The sequence below is a fragment of the Sylvia atricapilla genome, chromosome 6 (genome assembly GCF_009819655.1).
Source record: "Sylvia atricapilla isolate bSylAtr1 chromosome 6, bSylAtr1.pri, whole genome shotgun sequence".
NCBI lineage: Eukaryota > Metazoa > Chordata > Aves > Passeriformes > Sylviidae > Sylvia > Sylvia atricapilla.
Window position 1 is genome coordinate 56,390,884 of NC_089145.1, and position 18,161 is coordinate 56,409,044.

The window sequence follows — 18,161 nt, forward strand, 5'->3', positions numbered from 1 at the left end:
GTGCCTCGTCACAGACCGGGATTCTGTTTCATTCCCATCTCAGCTCCTCTTTTGCCTCTCATTGGAGCTTAGAGCAGATCAGATTTGACAGATGCTGGGAATGTATTGCTTAGCTGAGAGAATGAGTTTGAGAGAGAGCATGACACAAAGAAAGAGAGCACAGTGAGAAACTGATCTTCCTGTGTCTCTCCCTTTAACCCATGACCACACCTCCAAGACCTTGTAGGACACTCAATAAATAAATAAACTTTTAACTGCTCTGGTAGCCTGGGTGTGATTCCAACTTCACTGAATTTTCTGCATGTCATGATAGTCTGAATTCAGTTTGCAGGCTGCATTTGCTGTTTTCTGGGCAAGCTGAAGGCTAGATCCTCTGGATGCAGCTTGCTCAGATCCGTAACAGATTTTGCTACTGTCTCCTTTGGCCATTCCAGTTCCACTGTGCACCTTTGACTTCCACCATCCTCTCTCTTCTGGTCGTGGACCCCACACACAGCTCTGCCTCTGCACTTCAGTCTTTGCTGCAGATGCAGAGAAAGTTGAGCCAGACCAGGTCTGGCAGGACTCAGAAACGGAGGCTTTGTGCTGCACTGTGTGACTGTGGCCTTGCTGCTTCCAGATCTGGTTGAGATCTCTGAGCAGCTTTGCCACTTCTGCCAAATGTAGATCCCAACCTGATAAACCTGGCCCAGGTAGAACCAGTGGGGTTGTTTCAGGACCCTGCTGCTGGGGCTGTGAGGGCTGGGAACCATGGTGCAAAGACATGAGAGATTTCACACAAATCCTGCTGGATTTGCCAGGGCTGGCTTAGTACCAGCCTGACCAGACCTGGACTCCTTTAGAGTCAAGCAGGTGTCTTTCCACTGTGCTCTGAGCACAGTGAACCTCAGTTCAAATACTGTGGAGATGCAGGAAGGCAGCTCATGTCTGGCACTGTGCCCAAGCTAATAAAGCCTTCCAAACCCAGAGTGCTGGGAGGCGCAATGTGGAGACACTTGAGTGGTCCTGTTGGGAAGCAGCCCAGGTCCAGCAGGGTTGATGCTGAGCCAGAGCTAATAATCCCTGCTGGACTTAGGCTGCGCTTGTGCAGAATGACTGGGTGTCCCTGCATTGCATTTCCAGCACATCCTGTGGGCCCCACATTAACAGGTCTTTCCGCTGTCTGAGGTATATCCCAGCTCCCTTATCTTGGGTCATGGAAACGTGACAGTAATGTCTCAGGGACAGATGGTGCATGCACCAATCCCCTCAATGATGGCAGTCTGTGAGAGGTAGGAGGTCTCTGGAGGGAGGTCTGGAGGGAGACACTCCTCTGCTGGCAGCGTGGTGAGGGGGAGGCTGGGCAGCACATGGCTGCTCCAGATGGAAGCCATTAAGCAGGAATGTCTGTGATGTGGTCTGGAGCAGTGTAAACAAGAGCCATGAATTATCCCGCACCTTGTAAGCAGGGCTGGAAAAGATCCCCTGCCATCCTCTCCTTCCCTCCCTCTTCTATCTCCCTCCTTCTTTTACCTCCTCTCCCTTAATTCCCCATATTGCTGTAGACATTTCTTTATTTCCATGTGTGGTTAAGTAAGGCTGTGCTTTCTTCAGTCCGTCTGCTTTTAACCCGTGCTGCTATTCCTGAGAGAAGGGGAAAGGCTCGAGCTGGAGAGGGGCCAAGGTCTCATGAACCACCTCTGAGCTAAATCAGCCCTTGGATGAGTGAACACAGCTCACTGGCATGCTGGGCACATTCACTGCTTCAGACACTCCTGCCAGCAGCAATACCCTCCCAGTCACCATGCCACAGACTCTGACTGCTCCCTCACCCTCCATCATTACTGAGTGGGCTGACTCCTAGGAAAGCGGAACACCATCAGCTTGCTCAAGGTCTAAACCAGCTCAATATTCTGTCACAGAGCCTAAAACACAGTTTACAGCAGCACTAGTGAAGTATCCTGTCTTCCTCAGGCTCCAGAGTAGTGTCTTTCAGGTCATCTAAATACAGAGATCAGCAGAAAGGATTGAGGAGAGAGAGTAGTGGCGCAGAAATGTTCTTTACCTGACAGGTTCTGGTGGAGTGGCTAAACTGACCACACATGATGCTCCTCCCTGTTAACAGCTGCTTCTCCAGACAGCAAAATCAAAACAGGGTTATACATTTCACCAATCCCAACCAGAAGCTCTAGAAACTATAAATGTTAAGATCTCTTCACTTACAATTGAAACATAGCTATTTCTGGCAAAGAAGAAGGAAGTTATTTAACAGAGCATAGCAATGCTATGCAACATTTGAAGTAGCAGGATGCTGCATCCAACCATCTATGATATGGAAAATGTAGGAAGCGAAATTAAATCAGTCAAATTGAAATACCAATTAACACATGGTTCTCCAATAAAGCCATGTATTATTTTAGGTCCAGAAAATGAATTTCAGTTTCGAAAACCAGATGAGTCTTCTGGCTATATCATGTGCCCAAAATAGCAATGGTTTGTGGGGTCACTCCTTACCACCTGCTGAACTCTCCATGCTCTATCCTGTAGCATATATTTCCCTTGGACTCATCTAAAAAGATATCATCCACTCAGACACCTCTGCACCTGAGCCCCCATGGGAACACTCTCCTGAGTTACATAGCTTCAGAGCAAACGTCCTGAGTGTCTGCATTTCTAACTCTGCAGTGGCAAATTATTGATTTGTTCCATTTTAGCCAGCCAAATGCAGAGTATCTCCATGGGGGAATGATCTCCAATGCTTCTGGACAAAGGCATTATAACCCCCACCAGTCCCTGCTGTTAGGGTGGATGTCATCTCTCCAGGACAAAGGATGGGGCACGGTGGGCCCCCCTGCAGCGGCACACGTCCCAGGAAGCTGCTCAGCTTGGTGGCAAAATGGTTTTTGACGGAATCTAATATGGATGGCAGTACCTCAGAAAGCAGATGTCAGGAGGAATAAGCCCTGGCCAGCTAGACTGCTGCATGATTTAGACAGCAGCCTAATGTCTATTCCTTACCACCTCCAGGAGGGTGTCTCTGCTAATAGGGCTCCTTCCTATCAGCAGCCTTTCTCAGTTTCTTGAACAGTAACGAAACAAAACTGATTTGGGAAGAAAAATGTAGATGAGAGTAGGCAGAACTCCAGACCTTTTCCAGTGTTCTTGTGAGCACATCCAGCAGGTCACATCTACTTCTCTGTCATGGGACAACCCACAACTCAGTTCTTCTAGCAATCCCATGGTCTATATTAGTGAGGTTACTCTGAACACTTTGTGGATCCTTGTCCTACTGCCCACCTCAGAGCCAAACAGTCAGAGTAATGTTGTAATTCAAGTAATTTCTGTGAGTTCAATTAGGATGTACCATTTTACAACAGAAATTAAAATGGCCCATCTATCAGATCTGGGCTGTAAAATAGTCTGGATAATCTCTGATCACCAGCAGTATCTGCCTGGGAAAAGAGTGGTAATCAGATATGGTAAATGCAGTATGCACAAGAGGTAGAAGTTTCATATTTTCCGGATCACATCCCTGATTCAGTGAAATTTCTTTCCCTGTATAATGGTACTCATGGCCAGATGGATTATCTGCTGTTCTCACTGTCCTCTGAGATATCATCAACTGGACACTGTTAAGACTGGCCTCCATAACAGGTATTCCCAGTTGATCAGGTAACCCTGTGGTCATGTTTTCAGAGATTTTAAGGACAGAATAGATCATCTTCTTTGGGTTTTTTTACATAATGCAAGCCCTGATTTTAATTCAGCTGGGGCACACGCTATTCATTTTCACTTTCTAACATAATAAGGGTAAAGTATGTCTTTGCACAGTCCTTGTATTTAAAGCTGGAGAAATCCTAATTGGTCTCATTTCATGTGTCTCCTGGGAACCAGCAGAGGATCATTTCCTCTACTGAATGCAGATATAAGTTGTAAGTGATTCAAAAGATAAAGTTTTCTCTGCTTTCCTGGAAAAAAAAATCTCCTTCTGCAAAAAGGTCTTGCTTATTTTTTCCACTGTTCCTAGTATTATCTCTATAAACACAATAATTCAAATCTCTAAAAATGTTTTCATCTCAAAAGAGGCTAGCAGCTTTCTCTGTGTACTGCCTCTCAGGGATTTGTACAACTTCACCTTGACTCCAAATTCACTTTAACATCACTTTGACAGTTTTTTTCAGGTGCGAAATCCACGGATCCTTGGATCCACCACTTTCTCATTTTCTTGGCCACCTCGGGGAAGTCCTGCCTGTCATCTAAGCTTGAACCCTCTCCTGGAGAGCATCCTCAGCAGTGAGCAGCTTGCTGAAGTACCAGCTCTTGGGCGTCTCTGCAGCCGGGAAGCCGCTGCCGCCCACTGCGTGCATCAGTGCCAGAGATACTGTCTCCATGGCAACTGAGAGCTTTTTGTTTTTCTGATGAACGTGAATAGAAAGAATAGAAAAAAGCACATCTGGAGTTGCCATATCAGCTGCTCCCTGCCCCCCTGCCTGTCAGAGTCAACAAGAGACAATACCTCAGTTTTAGCAGACCTGGGCTGAGCATCCCAGGGGACAGAATGAAAGCAAGTGAGGTGTACAAGAGAGAGGAGTGTGGTGGAGTGTATTATTGATTTAAGGGTGGCTTTGGGTTGGTTACCTTACTGTTTACATGTTAGGGGCTATGTGTGGGAGTAGCTCAACCACACCAGCCCGCTGTGTATTTTCTACATGCTATGTATCACTGAACATCTGAGCAGGACTAATTTTTCTACCTCTCATTTGTAAAGGCAGAGTTTCTAAGTGCCCTTAATTCAACTGTACTTTTCTTATAGGATAGAAAATTATTAGGTAAATTTTTTGGTCAATGCTTTGAAAAGGTTCTTTGGAATTATCATTATTTTCACTTTCTATGTCTAGTTCTAGGAACAAGTGTTTTGCTGCTGTTGTCTGCTGTGCAAGAAAGCCTCATTTTTACAGCCCTTAATGGCTTCTGGGTTATCAAACAGGAAAGCTGTTACTGCCATGGGACCATACATAGCCCATTCTCGACTGCATGTGGTTTCTTTAACTTCTTTGACTTCTTATGGATCATCCTTCAGATAATTTTTTGCTCTATTCTCAGAAATGAGATCAGGTGATCCTGTTCCCTCCCTGCCTCACACCAGCCTCTCTTGAATACAGCAGCAGACAATAACAAAGAGGTGATGCTGGCTGGCTGTGTCCGGCTCAGGAAGAGGCAGAGGAATCGGGCTCCCTGCCATCAACCTCTAACTTCAGCAGGCGGGATGTGGGAAAAAGCAAAACCCAACCCCAGCCAAATAAAGCTGGCCTGCAAAAGACCTTCATTCCTGAAGAATTTTTGAATTAAATACTGGCTACAGCCAGCCAGATTCCACTGAAAATGACTATGTCAACTGGTTTTAAATAATAGTCTTTCATGTATGTGCTTTTTAATGTTGCTTCCCATTGTCTGTTGATTTCCCCATAGACACCGAGAAATTAAATCTTTTGCTCAACACATTTTTGTTCCTTCTTACTTGGCAAACGAGAGGTTTTGAGTCTGGCTGGAAACAAGATGGCAGTCTTTGCATTGCTCGCCATCCGCTCCCCGAATGGCCGCTGGGAGGAGGGGACAGCTGCCTTTGTGCATCTGACAAAATCAGTGCCTCCTTTGGGTTTTCTGCACGCCTACGACTCATTCCTGTTGCAATCCCTGTTACTCTTCCTATTATTTTAGTAGTGCTGTGGGAGTCCTTCTGTACTCTTTATGGAACAAGCCAGTCCTGACTACACTGGGCTTCCTTTGTAAATAGGCAATTCAATTCCAAACCTTCTCCTAAGAGTGCCAGCTCCAGCGTGTAACAGTAGTCGCAGATTGCAGAATTATTTCTGTAAGTTACCTTCCTCCAGTGTTGAGCCAGGAAATGAGAATTAGTCCCTCCTGGGGACACTCTGCCCTTATTACACTGTATGAGAAGAAGTCTGACTTCTTTGTGGGGAAAAAAAAATAAAAAATAAATTGAACAGCTAAAGCCACCTGAATCTCTCTCTCTGGAAGAAAGTCTGACAGAGACTTGGAAATGGCAGCTACAGTATTCCCTGAAATTACTGAAAGCAAATGGTAATGAGGACCAGCTGGAAAGAATGAAATCTTCCACATGGCTGTATGTGCCATCTATATTGGCTCAGATTGTATGGCTATGGCCTGAAAATAAAGAAATATTCCTTACAAGCCCCCTTATGTTCCATACCATTGCTATAGCATGGATTTTTATTTTTTTTTTTATGCCTCCCACAGTGCCCTGGGACAGGACACAAGGCTGCCTTCCCACAGCATGAGCCTATTGATGTTGATTTTACCACAGCACCTAAGAATTAGTGGCTCTCTTGCTGCCAGAGCAGACTTCTTCTCCTCAGGGTCAGCAGCACATGATGCTGTTATTCAAACATTTGCGTAATACTGCAGGTCTTGAACACAGTTGTCTTCTGTCTGCGTCTGCTTAGAAATATAGCATTAAATAAACATAATGTCGTCCCTCTGGCTTTTGAATGGCAATGCCCAGCATTGTATTGAAAGATCCTCAGGGCAAATCTAGAGCCTCCCCTTTAAACCTGGCCGGCTTTTCCTGGGCTTTCTTTGCTTGGAGAAAGTGCCTCAGTCATGATCTGCCATTTGATCTGCTGATTCATTTCAGCATCTTGGATTTAGGGGAGCAGTCAAGGACAAAGAGCAAGGAAAGGTTCACTGCAAGGCCTCTAGTACCATAATCTGGCCAAAACTGACTTTTCCAACAGTTTATAATCTCTGTATTTTTGGGGTTTTTTTCCCAAAACTGCTTGATACCTAAACTGTTCCTTGGGGTATGTAGTAAAGTCATCCATAACTACCATATCATATTTGGAGAGAGATACAAACCTAGGAATGTAATTTGCTCTGCCAGATATTTGTAAATACTTAGGAAGTTCAACAAACCATAGTGGATTAAATATCTTTAAATCATTAGAGTTCGTAATTAGCTCACAGAGACATCACAGCAAAAGTGAGCTGAGAAACAGTTTGAAGGATGACAGGTTCATGGTATCCTTTTCGTGGCAAGAAAGGAGCATATCAATTCTTGCCAGAAGGACTCAAAGTGGGAAGTGAGAGCTGTTTAGAGGAGAGAACAGACAATACAATAAAACCAAACCTTCCTCATGGGGTGAGAGGGTAGCTGGGCTTTCAAATCCAAAAGCAGTTTCTCTTTCTGCCAGAAATTAAGTATATGTTTTTTATTCAATTACGTCTTTAAGCACGTAGTCTGGGCTCTGAGGAGGAGGAGGGAGACCATGGTTATGATCATTAGTTTGGTTCTGTTTTGCAGTATTAACTGGTTATCTTTGAAGTGTAACCTTTCTTCTTAACATCCTGACCTGTAGGAAAGAGCAAGGCAGCAGCTACTGAGCACAGAGGAATCAGCACCAGGGGACAGCAAGGGCTGGTGTCCCCTGGGGTTGGGGTATAGGGATTTTGAGGGAAAGCCACGGGGCAGCAGGGCAGAGCCTGCCAGCCCAGGCTCACCCCACCACCCCAGCCAAGGGCACCAAAGCAGCCCCAGCTCTGGGCATTGGGCACCTCCCTGGAGATGGGGGCAGGCCTAGGCTGGGCTGCCATGTCAGCTTCCTCATGGAAACTGGGGACCATTATCCTGTGATGTTGTTGGTTAGGGCCTGAAATGGGATCCTGGGCTGTGGGCAGGGTGAGAGGAGACCCATGTGAGGGTCTTGGGGCCCTGGCAATCAAGACTGAAACACTGTGAACTGTTTAAAAACAGCATCAGAAATTCCATACCATTTTCTTAGTGTGGGGTCACCAAGTGGCTGAGGCTGGATCTGGACTTCATGAGCATGTTTCCACCCTTCCTTCAGCCTCAGGGAGCTTGGTCTGAGTTAGCTGTGTATAAATCTTTTATGTGCTGGTTTTGTGTGACTTCACTGTCAATCCAAAAGGAATACGGCCTCTTCTAAGTGATCTCCTATTGTAAATAAAATTTGCTCCTGGCATCCTTGCAGTAGAAAGTGTCTGTGTAGCATGAAGAGTATCATACAGAGGTGCTCGAAATTAGATAAGAGACCTAATTTAGGTCAGGAAATAAATGCATCTATGTTCACTGCACACATTTAAAATAGAGGCTGAGGAGCGCAGCTGAGAACACTACGTTAACATGACTGCATTGCTTTGGGTACTAGGGTTGACTTGGACCTCTCTTAATGGCACCATATGATGGACACCCCACAGACACCTCAGTTTATATTTCAATCTGTATGCATCCCTCTGGTGGTTTAAAGTGCTTCTGATGCAGAAGAAAGATTCCTAACTGAATCACCCCTTTCTCCTTCATGGTTTCACAGCTCTGGTCCCAAGTGGGGACACTGGGGGCTTACAGAGATTCTTCAGCAGCAGCACCCCAGTGTATCACTGCTATGGAAACAGTCAAGAATTCTGTGTATGACATTCAGAGAGCTTCCAAAGAGGTAGCTCTAACTATATTCAGCCCAAGCCATGCACGTATCTGTAAGGTTTCCACTGTCTTCTGCCCATGTGCGTGAAATTGTTCAGACACCTGTTTTGATGAGAGAAGGCCTAACCAGTTGCAAACTAATAATAGCCAAAAATATATCTGTCAGCATTAAAAGATATATATACACATAAAAAAATTAACTGCTAGTAAAAGAATGTAAAAAATGGAGAGTGTCAGTAAAATATTTTGGCGTTTCATTGGTATAAATACCCAGACACCCTAAGCACTTTCAATGCGTAATCCAGATTTACTGCCTTTTCGTGATGGCTGAAGTGGTAGATTCTTTAAAGCTTGACGTGACTGACCATAAGCATGAATCCTACAAATCCAGAGTTACAATTTTATGGTCTGTGTGAACACTTTTCATCATGTGCTTTAGAGATTTACTGAGATCTTCAGTGTTTGAAATGTTTTTGTGAAGAAAATTAAAATGCCAGTTAAAAATGTGAAAATGACCAATAAATTCTCGTTGGTTTTTGGAGGTCAAAGGAAGAAAATCTGTCGATTTACATCCAAAATAAAAGTCCTCCCTCAAAGGAAAGTCATTTTTCTCCTCATCTTCTTTCCTATCTTTATAGTTGATTCAACTTGATGAGGGTTACCAGGCCAAGAACTTTAAACATGGAGGATGAAACATATCAAAACTTCATACAGCCAGGAAAATGCAAGTAGTGACAGGACTAACTTCCCCTGTGTGCTCTTCCCCTGCCAGCATGTTGGTGCTTCCATCCATGCAGTTCTCAGCTCCCTAGACTACTGCATAAAGTCAGCTGGCGAGTGGATGGAAACCCTCTCCCTTAATTCACGAGAGCATACCAGCTCTCACAGAGCATAACAGTCATCACCTTTCCGTACCAAGAGGACCTGAACTGGGGACTTACATACAAACCACATCTATATCCTTCGAGTGCAGGGAACCATATTTCAAACTTGACTCAGCTCATCACCTCCCACCCTCATAGCCTCAGATTCATGCTGAGACTGACTGCAGAATGATGAAAATAGCAAGACAAGGCATTTCATGATCTATTTCTGATCTGTAAAGAAAAGCAAAGAATGAGAAACGTCAGGAGTAAAGCCAGCCTTAGGAGATAACCTCTTCCCAGACAAAAGAGATTTGAAAGCACAACCGTCTTTATTTCAATGCCTTTCTGAATAAAACCTCTGAATCTCTTATGCATGGGCCACCACTAATGTGATCAAATCATACTCAGACTGTCTGTGGGTTTCTAAAGTACCTATCACTGCCACAGCTAGGTGACAGATTACAAGAATTAGAAGAGACAGCACTGCAGTTCCATTTGTACCGTATTTTCTGTCCCCCCTAAGGCATTTTAAGATGGATTCTCTGCTCTCCGCTAAATTTGCTTTGCACTGGTTATGGAGCAGAGAGAGAACTCAAACAGGCAGGAGATTCCCACAGGAAAATTCCCTCAGTACGTGAGGTCTGTGCCAGTGGTATAGCTGTGTCTTCTCTGCTGCCTGTCCGTCTACTCTCAGCAGGAACAGGATGAAACAAAATGCTGTACTACAAGAGATCTTTCTCTGCTATAAGGTCCATTATCTTGTTTGCTCTGGTGGTGTAAACTGGAGTATGTGATTTATTGTCATAGCTTCCAGTTGGATAAGACAGCTAAGATTTGGACACCTGCCTCTCCAGCATGCATTAGTCAAGGGTCAAGGTCTCTCATATTCTGTTTTGCAGGAAGGCCGTGGGGAAAGACACCCACTGTCTGTTTGGCAAATGAGTTCACAGAAAAGGATTACTGCATGCAGACCATGTCTTGGTCTCGGCCTGAGGTCAGGCTGAGCTGTTACTTCACTGAAGAACATGACAAGATGTTCTCATGGTGTAAGGTTTTCTGTCTCAGGAGATCTTTTTGCCTCTGAGGATGGCAAAACAAAATTTAGGCACTTCCCTACCTCAACTGCTCACAGGAAAACCAATCATTATTTCTTTTCTTCTTTTCTCTTGCCTAGGTTTTCACACAAATGAATCACAGATACATTTTCCTGCCTGTTGTTTGTAATCTCCTCCTGTCCCCATAAACCTCTCGAAACCAAGCCAGCCAGACTACTCATTGTAGAGGGGTTGGTTTCAGTTTCCAGTTTTACCTGGATTTACAATCTAGAAGCTATGCTTTATAGAGTCACCATGGAATCATAGAATGGTTTGGGTTGGAAGGGACCTTAAAAATAATTTCATTCCAACCCCTCCTTTATTAATTAATAAATTTATTAGTTTATTTTGCCTTTCGTTGCTGTGGGCAGTGACACCTTTCACTAGACCAGGTTGTTCCAGCCTGGCCTTGAACTCTGCCAGGGATTGGGCATCCACATCTTCTCTGGGCAAATTGTTCCCTCCTCTCACTACTCTCATTGTAAAAAGTTTCTTCCTTATAGCCAATCTAACTAAACCTTGCACTTTAAAACTCTTGCCCCTTGTCCTGTCTTAACATTCTTTTGTAAAAACTCTCCCTCCATTCTTCTTGGAAGCCCCTTCAGGCAGTATGAAGGTGCAGTTGAAATTTCTCAGGTTTTATTAGTCTTCTGGTTTTTCCCACCTTGCTCCTACTGGGCCCTGCAGCTGGTTAGCCAGAACTCATCCTGTATTTACTGCAGCCCAGAATGCCTCAGGATATTCCTTCTGGGCTTCCCACGTCCAGCTCCTTTCCTTGCACAGCCAGCCATTTCATACAATCAGCTGAGGAAATGTGTTTAGCTGCCTCTTAAAACCAGCTTGACTTTGGCCTTACTAAGCCCATTGATTTGCATCAATGTGTTCAGCATTAGAAACCTGACAATCCCTAGCCTAAGTGTATGCGTGGCCACTTCATACCCATTTGTTCTTGTGCCAGCATTGTCCTTTATCTTTAAATAGCTTTCTTCTCCTCCCCATGTGTTCACCCCCTGAAGTATTTATTTTTAGATTGCAATTATATGCCCCTTCACTAGGCTAAACAAACCAGGCTCCTTAGTTAATTAAGATCTGGTAAATGATGCAAGGCCAAGCATCATGGGTGCCCAAAATCTGCCTCAGTCAGGGCTACATTAAGATTGTCAGGAGCCAAAAAGGGCACACCTATTTTTTACCAGAGTTGGTTCTAGCTGCTCTCCTACTTAATGGCAAATTTCTTAGTTCAAGCTGTGATCAAGTCTTCACTAGCCAGTTCTCCATTTTATCTTTAAGATAAGGCAGATGTGGGCTACCTCTGATACACTCTGTTCCATCCTTCTTGACATATCCAAGTGGCTGGGTAATCCACACAACCTTAATCACATTGGTTATTTTTAAAGTAGAATTAGGAAGTGAAAAAATAAATGAACCTCAGTTGCTTGCTTGTTCTAAACATGTCCAGACAGACACAGGAAATGTGTACGAGGCAACAGTATTGCATCAGCTCTGGGAGATGGGCTGGAGGAGTTAACAGGGCTTTTCCATCTCTGTACTGCAGGACTGTTGTAATTCATCATTTCTATAGCACCATAAATTATACGGCACTTCGCGAGCACAGAGGCAGTTCTTGCTTCCCTGAAGCAGCATGACTCTCAGGACAGAGTGCCTGGCTGAAGTGTGCTCTTCCCCAGAAAGGCTTCCACTATGAATACATGCCTACAGGACTATGTGACAACACTGCCCCATTGTCCCATCAGGAGTGGGAGTAAAAAAGATGGGGAAGGCAGAGGGCGTTTTTCGTAACCCCCCCGTATCACAGCTGGACTTCTCATCTCTGCATGGCCTGTTTTAGCATTGCCCGGATGGAGAATAGGCTTCTTGGGGCTTTGATGCAGTCTGGCTGTCCTCCAGCAATATCCACAGTACGCCCTCCTCTCCCATATGCTCTCCATTAATATCCTCCTGTCTGCTGAATAAGGAAAGAATAACTCTCCCAGCCCCAGCCAGAGCCCCTGAGCCAGGGGAGTTCATCAGTCAGACTGGTTTCTCCTGAACCCAGAATAGGCCTCGTTAATGGGCCGGGAGGGGATTTTATTTTGCCTTTCAGCTTGTGGCTGCCCTGAGCCAGGAGTAGAGTCAAGTTACTGTGTCCGGGAATCTCAGCTATTCCAAGAGTAGGAGCAAGTGAGCTGCTGACTCAGGAGGTTTCCTAGTGTTTTCAAGCAGGGCTCAGTCCTGTCAAAGCAAACTGAACTGCTAGCCTTGCCTTCTTCTAGCCCCAGGATAGGCATTAACAAAAGTCACAGTTGACTGGAAGAGGCTGGGGAATTGATCTGGAGCAGGACTGTGGATCGTACTTTTTCCTGGCATGAACACAGTTCCCTGCAAAGACTCATATAAGTCCTTTTCACTTTTTTACTCCTCTCCTTGGAGGGCTTTTTAGTATAGTACAGATATCCACAAGCTATGAGGCAGCTCGGCTTTATTTGCATCATTTTCTGAAAGAGAAGATAAAATCAGAGGAAGAAACAGACTTATGAGCCAAAATGTTTCATGGCAAATCAGTGTTAAAGGGTTAAGAATCCCTGCCACCCTGAACCTTGCTGTCACCCAGAGACCACCTTGCTTCTGTGTTATGCAGGGATATAGGAGGTTCCCTTCTGTGTGGATAAATTGTTCTTTGGACTTCCCAGAGCCTGGAATGGAGTCACAGCCTATGTCTGGAACAAGCAATTAGAAATTATGCTGAGTTCAGGATTCCTGTCCTCATTTCAAATCTGCCTAGGTCCTCTTATCTCTTCTTAAGGAACCATTTTCTAGAGGTTAGCAGAGAGGAGAAGTCTACCACAGCAGTCCCCTGCATTCCCCCCTATGAAGCTGTGCACACTCCTTTGCAAAGAGACTGAAGTCCCTGGAGAGCATATGCTCCTAGGTTTGCACCTCTCCATCTCCCAGCACTTCTGTGACTCCAGCCAGCCTGTCCCCTCTCAACCCCTGCAAAGTTGTGTCATCAGAGAGTCTCAGCTCTTTTCCTTGAGGTCATGTTAGTCTTTACTTCTTCACTGCCTCTGACTGTGGGCTGCATTTTCTTATTGTCCTATTCCCTTCTTCAAACTCACTTCACCAATGAAAAACCAGCCTGGAATGTAAAAGGCAATTGGGTGTTATTTATAAAACAGAAGGTTTCTTCTGCCTGCAGCTATTGGCATGTCTGTCCCAGCCACATGCCCAAAGACTATGATCTGATACAGGGACAAAGAAAGATAAGAGCTTCTCTGACTTGCCTTCAGTCTTGAAGATACAAAGGTTTCCAGTCTGAACAGCTAAGGACCTCCTGGCTTGTGGCCTAAATGCCACCTGTTTCTGCAGTATGGCCAGATGGGTAGGATGTCTCTCTTAGCTAGCATCTGACAGAGATTTCCCTATGTAAGGAGAATTTTCAGCTACCTTTTTGAAGGATTTACTATCCTTTTAGAGGTGTCCAACACCTCAGCAGTGACAAGCTGCAGACTAAGGCTCTAGCCCACTTACCTTTGTTTCAGGTCAAGAGCTCTGGCAGAGGTTCACAGATGGTGCCTAGGACTTGTGATGGGTAGAGGGAAGCAACCAGGGAGGAAGAGCATGCTCCAGGACATTTTATTTTCTAGAAAAATGACAAGTGCTGATTTCTCTCCATAATTTAACACACCATTTGGATTAGGATAGGAGCTCATAAATTCCCATCTACAGAATTTGTCCATTGAACGATGACCCAAAGAAATCTCGGTGTCTTCCTCTAAAATCTTTGCATCAGAGGAGACTGAATTGCTTCATGTCATATAACCAGGGTATGATCAGGTATGTGGGACTGAAATACAATAAAAATGAACTGCAGAAAGCAATACCTGTAAGAGCAGATTTCATTTCGCCTGCCTGCTACCTATGAGACAGTGATCCCTGTGAAAAAAGGCAGGACAAACCTGCTCTGATAAATATGACCAGATGAAATAACTTAGTCTGTCATCTAGCTCAGTGAGTCACATGTGGTATCTCTAGAAAGTTGGTAACACCCTAGAAATCTGTAACTTAATACATATTTAACTGAGGTCTTGTCTCATATTTAATAGCAACTCCAACCCAGCTTGCATAACAATCTAGAGAAGGGTGGGGACTGCCAACATAGGCTTGAATACAGCACTAATAACCCTTTAGTATCCATGATGCCTAAGAAAAAAAATCATCAGAGCATTTGTGTTTGTAGCTAAGGCTTATTTGCAAAGCAATAGAAATGAGATTACCAAGACACTATGCTACAGCTGTATTGGCTAAAAAGCCAGAATCCAGGCTGAGAGCAAAGGATGGACACAGAGTGGTGGTTGGGATACCCTGAGCAGGATGGCTTCCATGTAAGGGCAACATTCAGAAGAAGCTGTGAGATCCAAATGACCAGCTCGAAGACTGTCTTGATAGTTTCAGGATAAACACAGATAAGGTAGAAGCACAGATGCTTTATCTTCTGAGAGAGAGCCCAAATGCTGCAGTGTTTCAGGCAGCCAGAACAGCATTTGCTGTGTAATGTGAAGTATTTGAGCACACATGGGCTTCATGGTGTTTCCTGCCAATCTGAAAAGTATCAGTGTGGTGTCTTGTAGTGCCAGGAGCTGGATTAAGGAGGGGAGTTTCCCAGTGGGCATAACCTAATTGCTGTCCTACCTGGGACACATGGCTGAAAGGCCATAGGGAAACCCTGAAATGTCACAGACTCTTCTTTCCAGTAAAATAAATAAATGTATCTGCCCCATCTCTGTCTTCTAGAGAGTACTCTACTGTCTTCTGTAGCTATATACCCGAGGAAACATAAATACTCTCCAAGTTCCCCAGCTCTGCAGACCAGGGGCTGTGGCCGAGTACTACAGCGTGTAAGGACTGTATCCTGTGCACAGGGACTGCCCTTCCCTCTGGATGGCTTCTCCCCCATGAACAGAGGTGACTCCTAGTGGGCACTCATCTAGCTGCTTCAGGTGATGTACGTGTCCCAACCTGAGTCTCTCCTGGAAAATCTCATGTCTTCTTAAGGGTTGTTCACACCCATCCATATACATACACAAGTAAACAGCATGATAGCCCATTAACACAGTTATGACCTATGATAATGGCAGTGAAACATGAAAGCTTCTCTCCTCAGCCTTGTTTTTTCTGGTTTGAAAGACCAGGTGCGACTCCCTGAGTGGGGGAAAGAGGGATAGGTGTTCCTGTTTGTTTAACAGCCCGGCTCCAGCACTGGCAAGGCAGCTGCACTGCAACTGCTTGTACGTAACTCAAGAGCTTCAGGTCACTTCTGACTCGAGGAGGCATTTATTGTCACTGGTAATTGTTACTTCCTTACGCAAAGCGAACAAAAATACCCGCCGCACCAGCACAATCACCTGCTGTGGTTTACCCAGGGGGAAAGGAGTGGGCAGTATGGCTCAGCTGGTGCAAAAGTGCTCTGCGCTACTCCATGCTGCTTTGTGCCTTTTGGCTGATTAGGGACGTGCAAAATGTTTCAGACAGTACCTTGGCCGGTTTTCCTCTCTCAAGTATGTACGCCCCGCACTGTCTGAGATAAACTGAAGTGCTTAGAGGCGTGTGACTGGAAGTGCACACGAGAGGGACATTCCCTTCCCGGCTGGCCTGGGAGGGTGGATGGAAGGCGCTGGGAGTGGTGAGGGGCATGACCCACCGAAGATGAGGGGGATGACCCACGGAAGATGACGAGGATCCAGTGCCCCAAGCGTTTTGCAAATGGCTTCCTTTCGTCTGAGCACAATGAGCTTGTGAAGCGAAAGGAGGCAAATGCCGTTTGCAGAAGAGCAGGGATTTTTTTTTTTTTTTCCTCTTTTATTGCAGGCAGGACCAGCTGCGTTCCAAACCCGTGACTGCAGCAGCCATGACCCCTCGGAAAGGAAATCTGAGCCCGCGAGCAGTTGTGCTTGGGGAGGGCCGTGCTCTCACGTTTCTCTGTTTTGTTTTGGAGCCTCGGATAAGTAGTGGGCTTGCTTTTGCCCTTCGTTTCTTTTCTTACTTTCTTTCTTTCTCTCTCTCTCTCTTTTTTTTTTTTTTTTTTTTTTTTTTTTTTTTTTTTTTTTTTTTTTTTTTTAATGTATTTCCACAGCCTCAAGAAAGGAATTTAAAAAGGAAAAAGAAAAAAAAAAAAAAAAGTAAAAAAAAAGTAAAAAAAAAAGGTTTTGGCATGGGAACAAGTATGTTTCAAATTACAGAAAGGATGTGAAAGGTTCAAGAATTTGAGCCCTGACTCCGCCTGTGTCTGTCTCCACCTCCCCAGCTCCCACCGCCCTCCCCGCGGCGAGGAGCGGGCATTGTGGCTGCCGCGCCGCTCCGCACAATGAGGGAGCGGGTAAATCCCGGGGGGCACCGGGCACACGGTGCCCTCGGCGGGGCTGCACCGCCCGGCCCTTCCCCGCCCCGCCGAGGCTTCTAAACACCCTTTTCCCAGCTCGCAGTTCGGAGCTCGGTTTGGGTGTTTTTTTGTTTTTTTGTCTCCTAGGGTGTGCATGTGTGCGTGTGGTTTAGCTACATCCCAGGAATGTGCCGAGGTCCCACTTGTGAGGGCGGAGCGCCCTCTGCTCGCTGGGGAGTGGGGAAAAGCAGGCTAAGGTGCAGTTGGAGGGTGGAGAAGCAAGGTTCCTGCTGCTGCTAAGGCGTGGACACTCGCCCACAGGAGCCGGGGCATGGGCACGGCCGTGTCCCCGCGGTGACTCCAGCTGCTGCCCGTGGAGCTGCTCCCGCTGCAGAGCCACAAAAAGATGGGGCGGGGAGAAACCACTGCCAAAGAGGAAGGTTGAAACGGATTAGGTCTAGTCTCAGTCCCTATGGAGGATCAAATCTTGAAGACCTTCTCCATTGTATGACCGCTTTATCCTGTGATCCTAGATGGAAACACAGACCACCATGGAATGCACATACTCAATTTCCTAAAAGGGAGATCATGTGAATATGGTTACACGGCAGAACATTATTTTATTGTCCTCCTGTAACGTGATCAGGATATCCCCTTCCCATCAGACTGTGAAAGCTGGCATATTTGTCCCTTGAGAGTTGCACAGCTAATTGCACGTCAGTGAAGTAACTGAGGTCTTCATGAAATGTCTGGAAGAGAGAGGGTTACCAGAGCAATTTCTCAGGTCTGTAGCATGTGTCTGGCTGCCATCTCAGCAGTGTACATGAAAGAGGGTGGCAAGGAATGAACTGTAGTTTGATTGAATTTTCTGTTGGGTCAAATTCAGAACGAAATCTTTTTGGTTGGGCACTTTGGATTAAGAAACTATGGAAGAGCTTCAGTATTGTTGACAGAAAAGGACTCACCCACTTAAGAGGGACAACCATAACATAAATCTTCAGGAGCTGAAATGTCTATTATGATCTTGACCTTTACCAGTGTCTTGTAAGAACCATTAGCACCAGTCAATTAACTCGAATCTGCTGCTTCATGCTGAAAAAATTAAATTTTGTCCTTGCAAATTTTCACTCCATCATTTCTTCAGATTCTGTAACTTTGCTGTAACAGATTCAGGTGAAGGTCCTGAACAATCTCAGTTGCATTGACCAATACCTGTGGTGCTTGATTTCCTGCATGGCTGCAAGATGCCCTTTTGCATAGGGCACATGTCCACTGATGCACACTGCACACTCCTTATAGGAATGGGAGGCTACTGGAACAAAGAACTATTGATCTAAGTTTAAAAGAGGAAGACCAGGATCAGTGTA

The 18,161-nt window shown here is 45.3% G+C and overlaps 1 protein-coding gene across 1 annotated transcript in view; it reads right to left on the minus strand.

Moving 5' to 3' along the window:
* Positions 1–4,235: 4,235 nt before the first annotated feature.
* The window catches only part of LRRC74A (leucine rich repeat containing 74A), a 34,527-nt gene continuing 20,601 nt past the window's right edge, over positions 4,236–18,161 (minus strand). Inside the window, 1 exon segment of the mRNA XM_066322211.1 lies at positions 4,236–4,394. Coding sequence (XP_066178308.1) covers positions 4,236–4,394 — 159 coding nt within the window.